We start from the raw sequence: 11,590 nt of genomic DNA, 5'->3' as shown, positions 1-11,590 counted from the left end.
TGGTGCTGGCGCTCGATTCTCAAGGAAATGCCGGGAGAATAAAGTTCAAGATTCAGTAGTAGACTACTCTTGATTAAGTGAAATGTGTATTGGTCATGCTGTCAGCAAGTATTTTATTGTTATTATGTATTCATGCCAGATGAAGTACGGAACTGATTGGATCAGTGAGATGTGCTCATTATTCGGTAGTATACGCATTATCTAGTCACAGTTTATGTACAATTATATATACCTTAAAGTAAGTTCATAACTGTTTTGTAATTCCAAAATACGGGTGTACAGGTTCAATGGTCTCTCAATTGCTCAAATCCAGAATATAAATAATCACATTGCTATAGTTTTGCCCAGATTAAATTGCTAAACACTTAGGCCAACCGCATTATCTCTCCCATTGAATGCTCGCCCTGTCCAGAACTTATTAAATAGAAAAGTCCATTTCCCCATGGAAGTCAGTAATGGATATTAAGCCCTTACTGACTTGGATAGCCCTGACTGACTAAATCAAGAGAATGGAAATATAATGCCGGTCTATGATGCAGCCACAATCACTCCAGTAGAGGGAACAGTAATTACCGATAATACTTCCCATAGTGAGATAGTAAATAACATCCTCCCCACTCATCTAACTACCTGTAAAATAGTCCAGAAACCTGCGCATGCAGACCTACAACTGGTTGCCAGCAACAGGGAAGTGTGGGTGCTGAACAGTTATTTCAGATTATTTCTTGGAATATTGCGGGAATAAAGTATAAGCTAAGTGACCCTGAGTGGGGTGGATGGTTTATGGTAATCATGTATGCCTGTTTCCAGGAAACCTGGGCTACAGAGCAGGTGCACAAGGTGGGGTTTACCACATTTAGTATTGAGGCTAGGCCATCAACAGCGGGCTCCCCTGCTGTAGGGCTGTTAATATGGGTTAGGACAATATTGGATTGTAAAATATAATTACTTAAGGTAGAATCCCAGGAGATTCTAGGTATCGATTTGATGTGGCCTAAAAGGGATGTCCATATTAGATTGTTTAACATATATAATAGGTTTAGTCGCCATCATAAGCACTCTGAAACTATAACAACGCTTGCCAATTCTCTTGAAAACTATAGGGGAAGGTTTTATCTAATCCAAGCTGGCGATTTTAATACAACCTATGAGCTGGCAGATTTTGTACAAGAGTGCAGGAATAAAGGCTAGCTAGGGGTATTAATACACTGCATACTTCTCCTATTTAAAGACTCACTAAGGTTGGGCAGCAGGTACTGTCTCTCACTTTAGCCCATGGGTGCAAGCCTGTAATGGGCGGACAGCCTCTGACGAGGAAGCTAAGTTTACATTCAAGAGGGGCGGTACTAAAAGTAGGATAGGCTATATTATGGTGGACCTTGACTAGTGGCCATACATCAAGGATATGACCATCCTAAACTTTGAGGATAGTGATTACAATGCCCTCCTACTAGAGTTATCTATCCTCCCTATTGTTGATAACCAAACTCACCAAACAACAGTCCTGATTGTGACCACGAACAACAACAGGAGAATAAAATGGCCTCAGACCATAGCAGATAGGGAATTACTCCCTAAAATCTACCAGGAAGTGGCACAGACTCTTATGGTTCTTAGTGTCCTAGACCAAGAAGGAGATAATTGATTTTGTCCAGCTTTCAGAAATTATCCAATAGCATCAAAATATTTTCTATTAAACCGTCTAATTGTAATATTTCTAAACAAAACAATGCTCCGTGGTACAATGACAACTGCAGATTAGCTAAGGGTAACTTAATGGTGGCAGTTAAGCAGGGAACACAAGACAACATGAAGAACAGAAGAACGATGTACAAGAGGGCTCAGGATAGGGCTACAAGAAACTGGGAGGCTGACAATGGTCATATACTGGTTGAGGCCTCTGGAAAGAAGGATAGTCAACTCCCCCCAACCTGGAAAGGAGCGAAAATAATTCCCATGTTTAACCCGTTCCATGCTGCCGTCGGCTGTTGGCCAACGGGAGCACTACCTCCCTAGTGCTGCCGTCGGCCAACGGCCGACACAGCCCCGTCCACCCTTTAGAACGCCCGCGGTTTTTCCGCCGCGGTTAAGGCGTTAAAAAAGGGGATAAAGGGGACCCTTCAAATTACAGACCAATAAGTCTCATAGATGTCTCCCAAAAAGTCTTTTGCAAAGTAATTCTGCTATGCCTCCAAAACTGAATAGAGGAGCATAACATTATTTCACACTTAAAGGCCGGCTTTAGGTCATCAACAAGTACCCTAGATCAAGTGTTTAGATTCTTGTTGCTCACCTTGAAGGATGTGAAGATCCAGAAGGGTCATTTATAAGTCGTATTCATTGACCTTAAAACAGTATTTGATTCCATTGATTGCAACACTCAGAAAACTACGACTTCCATGTGACTTTCTTCACCTATTGGTTTGTTAACATCATGATAATAACGCCAAGGTTAGGTGGAAGTCTCTCCAACAGCATAGTAATTTCTAAAGTTGTACCTCAGGGTTGTGTGCTAGCCCCAACTCTCTTTACTTTGTACATTAATGTAAAATGTTTTGTACTTGTATAGCACACAGCTACCCGGACCGGGTCTCCCGGCGCTTGTACTCATACCGCTAAGGAACCCTTCCTGTCTTTTCCCTGTGAAATGTCCACTCCTGGGAATCCCCAAGGTAAAACCATGCATCCCAGTGCTGTTGGGGCCTTTGTGGAGATTAAGCAAGCTATTGCCCAGAGTTGCAGCAGGGACCCATGATTAGAATAGACACCAAGACGAGAAATCAGGTCCGAGGAAATAAGAGCTCAAGACCCCGCCAAGACTCGCCGAGGCAGGAATTGAACCCTGGTCCCAGGCCAGACCTCTGCATCAGGGTCTGCCGCTCTAACCATTGAGCCACACTTCTCCACACTGGGTTAATAATGGGTTAATAAAAGAGTTACATGATTGTGGAGCTGATCCACCAAGATTAGCAGGTAGTCCTTTGCCCTCTTTGCTATTCGCAGATGACACATTGCTCATTTGTAAGATCTGATGGGCATTCAGAACGTTTTAAATAACTTGCCGAAGCATGTAAAGATCAGGGCCTTGAGATTAACTGCTCTAAAACAAAATACATGGTTTTTAGCCCTGAAAAATCGCCAGGGGAAAATTCATGTTGGGTACCCAACATTTAGAACAGGTGAAGGTTTTCGACTACCTGGGAGTCAGAATTAGTGATAATCTAGCACGGAGTCCCCAAATTCAGAAGAGTGAGCTGGCATTACAACATGTGTACTGCGCAATAACAAAGAGGGCAAAACGCTCATCTTTTCGCCAAATCTCTCCCACACTCGAAATATACAGGGACAAAGGCCCATGTGCGGCTCTTTATGTGGCCAAATTGTGGGGCTTGGAGAATGTGCATCAGTTAGAGGTAGCGGAAAATAAATCCTCAATATTCCCATCAGCACTCCAATACGGCCATTACGCCTTGACGCCTTGATTTAGGGCTTAAATCCATTACACATTTTGCTGTGTTTAAGTTGCGGGTTAGAATTTGGACAAACAATACCGAGATCCATGTAAAAGAAGCAGTGACGGAATTACTAACCCTTCAAAGACAGACAGGCCAACTGCCCTGGTTTAATAGGGTCAGGGAGTGGCTTTATAAGCTGGGCCTGGATGTGATGTGGGAGGCCCCTCATTCTATCACAAAAAAGTCCCCCTTGTTAAAAAAAATATATTGAGATTCTATAGAGTCTTCATGTATTGATACTGTAGCACGTGGTACTTTAACTCTTCAATTTTTAAATGTTAAAAGTTGTTTTAAGTTTGAGATGTATATGGATGAAATCAAACTCCCTCAGGCACGAGCACTTTATAGACAGCTTGGTTTAGGAACTCTGCCACTAATTCATGGGAAAACAGTTGGGCAAATGTTACTTTATCTCCCTTGTGTCCATCTTGTCATACTGCCCCAGAGACCATAGAGCATTTTATTTTCTTGGGCCCTGTGTATGAAAGCCTAAGGAAAATATGGATTATTCCAACCTTTTGACTTCTTTCTTTCTCATGCCCCTCTGAAGCTTTACACATATTCAGGTCAGATACAACACAGTGGCTTGTTTTTACAATAACTAGATACCTGTTATATGCTTGGTGGCAGAGATCAACAGTTATATCATAATCAGTGATGGGGTTAGAGCGGTCTTAATATATGTGTTTTTACACTCATATATCTATTCTATAGAACTGTAAAATTGCAACTTGCCTTAACTTTTTTTTGGCAGTTGACTCAGGTTATGTTTTAAATCATTGTTTCAAGAATTTGTTTTCATGTTTTTATGTGTATTTGATATTTGTATGCTGTCTAAGATCATGTTATTGGTCGATTAATAAACTAACTAAATTGTTAAACCCTAGTCGTTTAATCATCAACTCCTTTTGCACACTTTGCGTGAATTAATGCTTGTATTTTCATGCAATGGATTTTTTTAGTGTTCAATTGAAACATCGTTGTAATTTGTAAATGTCTGTGGGAGGGAAGAGGGGTAATAAAGTTCTTTGGTTTAATGGCTCACAAGAGAATACTAGTCTCTTTTGAAGGAAAGTACTTGCTAAAATCACAGGGGTAAAAGTGTGCAGCGCGATTGTGCATGTTTATTGCGATAGTGTAATAGACCGCAAATGGTCGGGAAATAATTATCCTTTTGGAGATTAATTGGCTTTTGCCAGGCATGTAAATCCTATGCCTGGCTGTCAGGAGCATAGAGCCTAAGGCTAATTAGGGCTTAGAACTGAGCGTCAGGTGATTCCTGGTTCGTTATGGCATGCTGCATTTTTTTTTGGGGGGAAAGTCCAGCGGACTGTACCCGTCCGCAGCATGAAGCCGGAAATTTAAAATTATGCGACACAGAGGGCACGGTCGGACAAGCTCAAGGTTTAATAATGCAACTCCTAGGAGTAGAAGAAAGTAATCACTTATGGTGGTAGCTTGTATGTGAACTGGGGTCCCCAGGGGGAGCAGAGCGCGAGCGGTCTCCCCCTGGAGTCTTTCGCCCCATGTACCAGACCGAGGGCAGCGATAGGTCAGGTAGGTACGGGGCAGAGGCGCGCGCTGTGGAACGTCACAGTGCGCGCTGAGAGAGGTTGTGAGGTGGCAGCTGGGTGGCGGGAGGTGTTTGTTTTTAGTAAGTCCTATCCTCCCACCCCCCCAAAAAAAATATAAAAAATATATATATATATTTTGTTACATATAGATTGCCATTGTTAGATAGGTAGCTCCCAGGCTTAAGAAAAGTTGAGGCGTTTGTATTGGGGTGGGTAAGTCTGGAGCGGGCTTGCCCACCTTGGTTTTGGGGAAAAAGAAAGGTGAAAGGAGTAAAGGTAACAAATGAAGAAAAATGAAACACAAGGTTTGGAAAGAATGTTATAACATACTATTGAAGGTTTCGGTCCGAAAATGCTAATATTTTATACGCAGGAAAATATTAAAGGTTTTGGCACGTTTTACTAAATTGTTGATCTTATAAGCACAATTGCCTGAATTTGGAGTTACCTGATCTAAAATAAAGGTGGCTTTTTTGCTGTTTAATAAACATGTGTCCGAGTCTGGTTATTTTGGGCGAATGTCACTCAGATGAAAGATTTAAGTTATCAAAACAATGGTTTGCCTATTGTGCGTCTCAGTACGGTCTCGGTGAGCGGACCTTAATGTGGTCTGTTTATCGTTACGATCCGTATTCGTGGTCCTACTGTTGTCCGCATGCCGTAAGATGGTGTCATTTTTTATGGGATCCGTAAAGAGGGTGGTGTGGCAGTCTAAACAGAAAAGTTGCAGCAATCTTGAAAGTGTGAATACGTGGGGATGTAGCCTACGTATATTATGCATGATCTAGTGTTAAAAAGGTCGATATTTAGATTAATATTTCTTGGCTGATTTAGTTTGGACATTTACGTAAAAAAGCAGATGTATGGGCATTCTGTTCTTTTATATGATTAGAGATTGCGCTTTTATGTACAAGTAATAATTAAACCATATTTTATTAAATAGACTGTGACTTTTAATTCCAGGGTTATGTTGATTTAGAGGGTAGAATAAAGTTTCTTCTTTGACCGCACATATACGGAAGGCCTCGATGGCAGTGGGTTGTAGGCTCATTTATCTCTAGCAGTGATAAATGTGCTTATGGTCTTAAGAGAAATTTGCACAGATACATATTGGGCGGTTTGCAAGTATGTCATATGCTATTCGGTTTTAGGACTAATTGTTCAGATCATATAATTCGTTCTTTGGCTAGAATGAATTGTCTAGTATTCTCTTATTAAAGGGAGGCCCTAACAAACAGTTGTTTTGGGCTCTACGGATACTCCTTCAGGTCTTAATTTTCTACCAATTGCAATCATGCTTGTTATTAAAGATTTTTTATTATTAGAACAAAGTGAGTGTTGAACCTTAGGGCTAGAAGTAGGTAAATCAGATTTACCGATTCATAAATAGAGAATTTTACCGATTCGGTATTCATGAATCGGTAAATCTGATGTAGGTAATTATTTGGTAACACATACCGAATCGGTAGGATTCGGTATTTACCGATTCGGTAATTACCGAATCGGTATTTGCCATTGATTCCTATGGGCCTTGAAGCCATAGGAATCAATGGCAAATACCGATTCGGTAATTACCGAATGTGTAAAAATACCGAATTGCCAAGGGGGACAGGGTGTCACTTTGACACCCTGTTGCACCCCTGTTTCTGGCTTGTGTGCCATGTGGCACACAGACATGCCCTTAGGGCATGTCTGTGTGCCACATGGCACAGGTGTACATGCTCAGATGTGCATGTACACAGGAATTTGTTATTTACCATGCAATCGTATTACATGGTAAATAACGAATTCTTAGGGGCCTGTGGCACTGTTTACTGTGCCACCTACATATTGATTTACAGAATCGATAAATTTACCGATTCGGTATTTTACCGATTCTGTAAATTTACTGAATCGGTAAATTTACTGATTCTGTAAATCAAAGGCCCCCTACATTACAAAACCCAAATACCGGTCGGTAATGGCCGAAATCGGCCATTACCGACCGGTATTTGGTCTCCTACATCTGGCCCTTAGCTCCTTATCCGGGGACAGGGCAAAACCGGATTCTGTTGTAATGAGTACTGCCCACGAGTTATATGGAACCTGCTGGGTGGTATGATGATTTCAACCTGGATCAAAATAGATGGTCTAATTTAGATTTACTATTTGTACATTTTCCCTTTGATCACTGTAGTAATAGACAAGGGAGAGCATCAACAATGAAGCATGAGATTGTTTACAGTGTGACCAGTTTACAGCCAGTAATGCAGTAATGCCATCCAGAGTCTTTGTTCAAGCCATTAGCTACTGTGTCATAGCAAATGATCAAAGCACTTTCTTGTTGACGCAATTTGAGTTCCAGGTTACCTCCTCTTGCATGCATTTTCAATTTGATCAGGTCACAGAACGTAAAATTGCGCTCGTGTGGATGGCAATTCAAGAAGTGGTCAACAAGAGGTAGTTTGTCATCTTTGTGGATGTTACGGTAGTGTTCCTAAATTCTTGGATGTATTGCCTTCCTGTCTTCCAACGGTCCACCCGTAGTCTGTGGTGACTATACTACGTGGTCATTCCTTTAAGCAACCAGCAACTTTATGGTTTTGTGTTGAGAAAATGTAACTCCTTCACTGACACATGGCAGAATTTCAAAAACTATGCTTCTATTTTCCATACTGTGCTGGACCTTGTGTGATCTGTAACATGTATTTGATGTTTTATCTAACGTTCCTACTTGCATTCTCATTTATAATTTTGTATGTGTAGAATGGCGAAATATAACATTGGAAAATGACATCTAAAATCTGTCCTTTTTGTTAAAACTAGCTTTACAAGTGGTGTTTGTTAATAGCCTAGGCTTCCTCAGGTCACCATAGAAGCTTTAATGTGCTTAATGTCTGTAAAACAATTGCTGTTTCAAATAAGCATCAATAGCTTTGTGGTGAAATTTCTCAGTGCTGTCCGACTTCAGAGATTGTTAGGCCCATGTATTATGCATGCATTCCAGACAAGGTTGATCAGATGGGTTACTGGAGGGAGGGAGAGGATTCAAGGGAGGAGAAATATGACACAAGGAGCAATGTGACAGTAGAATAATATCTCAGTACTCAGTGCTTCTATTTCTAACCTGGTGTCATCCATTTCCAGGGCATAATATATTGTAATATGGAAGCCAGAAATGGGACCTTTTACAACGAATTCACTCTCTCAGGACTGACGGATAACCCTGCGCTGAAAGCCCCTCTTTTTACATTGTTTTCAGTGGTTTATATCACCACAGTGCTGGGCAATATTGGCATAATTACATTAATCAAAATGGCTCCCCGCTTGCACACACCCATGTACTTCTTTCTGAGCCACCTGTCATTTGTAGATCTATGTTACTCCACTGACATTGCCCCTAAAATGCTGTTTGACCTGCTTTGCAAGAGGAAGAGGATTTCCATCCCTGGGTGTATGCTGCAGTTTTTCTTTTTTTGTGCATGTGCCACCACAGAGGCATTGCTACTGGCTGTTATGGCATATGATCGCTATGTTGCTGTGTGTCAGCCACTTCGCTATACAACCGTCATGACTAATAGATATTGCTTCTGGCTGATGACTGGAGTATATACCGTAGGAAGTGTGCACTCAATGATAGAAACAGTGTGTACTTTCCGACTATCCTTTTGTCGATGGGAAATTCATCATTTCTGTTGTGACATTCCTCCATTGCTCAAGATGTCATGCACAGACACTTTCATCAATGAGATGGTATTGTTTATATGTGCTGGATCCCTTGTAGTTGCTTCACTACCTGTAATTCTCTTCTCTTATGTTTTGATCATCTCAACTATCGTCCAGATGCACTCCTTAGAGGGGAGACGCCGAGTTGTCTCCACATGCGCGCCTCACTTCACAGGTGTGACTTTGTATTTTGGGACCATCATCTTCACTTATCTCCGCCCCTCATCCAGCTATTCCCTGGAGCAAGACAAGGCCGTTAACCTCTTCTACACAACGGTGATCCCCATGCTGAATCCCTTAATCTACAGCTTGCGGAACAAGCAGGTAAAGGAGGCCCTGAAGACCATCATTAAGAGTACAGTGACTGCCAGGTGAAAAATGCAACTGTTGCACTGTACTCACTGATCAATCAGCAATTAGTTTAAGATGAAATCCCCTGCACAATAACATAAAAAGTCATGATAAACATGATGTGGTTAAATACACAGAATCCATATATATAAACATTACAATTATTTTGCAACTGAACGGATGTTAGTAGCCATTCAGCACATTTGTGAGAGATACTGACCATAGTTAATATATCTCTGCATATCATAAGGTTAGTTAATGTATAGTTTTGGAAATTCATTTGCTAAATTAGTGATCCTGGGACTTGTTGCTTTGGCTTAGTTCAATTAAACTGATTGGGCAATCATACGTAAACACAATGTTTTGGAAAACACCTAGCCTGAAAACAAGGTAGGTTTCCTGTTGATATAGAGTCAAACGGTACCCCAAGAACTAATCATAGTTGTCAGCTAATGAGGGAAGGCTGGAGTACGCTTTCAGATTTATTTTAGGTGCATCAATGGGAAGGCAAAGCCCGATTTTCTTCTACCAGAAGTAAAAGTGGAAAGTCTCACAAGGAAATTATATCACTGACTGCTACTTGGATTAAAATGAAAGACTTTCCAAATATTTAGAGCAAACAGAAGGAAAAAATAGGAGATTTTATTTGGAGTGGGCGTGTTCCAAATGGGATGGCCTTCATTAGATTTGTTGATCCAGTCTCAGATTACTAGTTGAAAGAGGTCAATGCAATGTAAAGGGATATATGACGGTACCACGCGTACTTTTACAACGCGTACCGTTACAACGCTACTTTAACCACGCAAGTCGTTACAACGACTTGCGTGGAGGGGCGCTGGATAGTAAATTTTGTAATTTACTATTCCAACTCCAGTCCCCGTGGACTCTAGGGAAAGGAGTTGGATAGTAAATTAATCTATTTACTATCCTGGAGCTCCCCCCAGCGCAAGTCGTGGTAACGACTTGCGTGGTAAAAGTAGCGTGGTAACGGTACCGCGTTGTAAAAAATGCGTGGTTACCGTTGTATACCAATGTAAAGATCAATATGGCCTATCATTTTCTTATAAACATGCTCTTGTTAATTATTTGACAAGTCTAGACACATCTTAAATGGGAGAAGAACATCACATGCCTGTTGTACCTCTTGAACCAGTTTTGTGGGGTTTCTTAAGCTTAGCAACATATTGTCACCAATGTTTCAAGCAAATCACTATAATTCCTGATACAGGACATTTTGAAGAAATTAACATAGTGTGAACCTTTACTATAGAAACTGCATTTACATCAAATTCAATAGCTCTTATGTTATTTATGTTCATATATACCAGGTCTCGAAAGTGGGAGGTATACAAAGTACCAGAGTGCTTACTTGTACTTTACCTTCCCAAATCGAAGTATTGAAGCTTATCAATTTAGCTGAATAAATGCACTAATTTGAGGAACCCTGGAGCATAGTTGTTTTATTATTTGAGACTTATTTAGATGATAGTGTCCACAGAGAAACGATTGTGAACATTCGAAAAGGTTTGGGTGTTATAAACATTCATAATATCAGTATCTGTGAGACTGGAGTGCCCTAATGCTAGAAAATCAGCTGAAAGTCTGTAGCAATCCCATATTTTTCCTCTCCAAGTGTATGATGCATCTCGAGCTGTCTATGAGGGTATTAAAGAGATTAATTCAGTACTAAGTTTACCTCAATCTCTGTGTTAATAGCCAGAGTTGAGTAAGTATAGAATGATTTAATAAGTAAACTTAATTTGTTAGAGACAGTTTTAAGATTAGTAGTATGATAAATAATACATTACACATCAATTAAAACAATTATGTTATTTTTAAAAGTTTGGTTTAAAACTAGGATACATATACATCACAATATAAAAAAATGTGGTTATAGTATTATGGTAAAAACATAATATAAAGATACAGTTACAGTTTTCTATCTCAATTTGAGAAGTATGCCTAGAAAGCGGCACAAGGTGTACATTTCCAGGCCCATTTCTCGTAATGTCATTACACACTGTAGATATCTGTTCATGGAGAACAGAACTGCATTTTTAACCTTAGAAAAAGTCCTTTCTCTACACCCTTCACAATATGAGGGTCACTTTTATCCCTTTCCATCCTGGAAGATACGTTTTTGTAGCTCCTGGTTAAAGTACTACAGTTATAGGGCAACCATTTTCTACCTAGTTAAGAGGTGGATCAGAGATTGGGAACGCCCACAAATGTTTGTGGGCTTTTTCAAACTACAGAGTCTATTCATGCCTTTAAATGCTCCCTTTCCATCGATTGATTTGCAACCGCAAATTTCTATACGCACATAGAGGATAAATCTAGAGGAAAATCTGTTTGCACCCTTCAGGAATCTTTTGCGGATTTATGACATATATATAACTTGCAATGAAATGCCTCTTTTTTATGGTCATCACCCACGTTTTTGGA

General features: G+C 40.4%; 1 protein-coding gene across 1 annotated transcript; it reads left to right on the top strand.

Annotated features, from left to right (window-relative positions):
• The first annotated feature begins 8,233 nt into the window (after positions 1-8,233).
• LOC144762015 (olfactory receptor 5W2-like) lies at positions 8,234-9,169 on the top strand. The gene has a single exon (XM_078647182.1). The coding sequence runs from the start codon at positions 8,234-8,236 to the stop codon at positions 9,167-9,169; it is 936 nt and encodes a 311-aa protein (XP_078503308.1).
• Positions 9,170-11,590: the final 2,421 nt, after the last annotated feature.

Source organism: Lissotriton helveticus, chromosome 1_1 (assembly GCF_964261635.1).
Source record: "Lissotriton helveticus chromosome 1_1, aLisHel1.1, whole genome shotgun sequence".
Lineage (NCBI taxonomy): Eukaryota > Metazoa > Chordata > Amphibia > Caudata > Salamandridae > Lissotriton > Lissotriton helveticus.
Note: the sequence above shows the minus strand (reverse complement) of the source record. Positions and strands in the feature narration are given on the sequence as shown.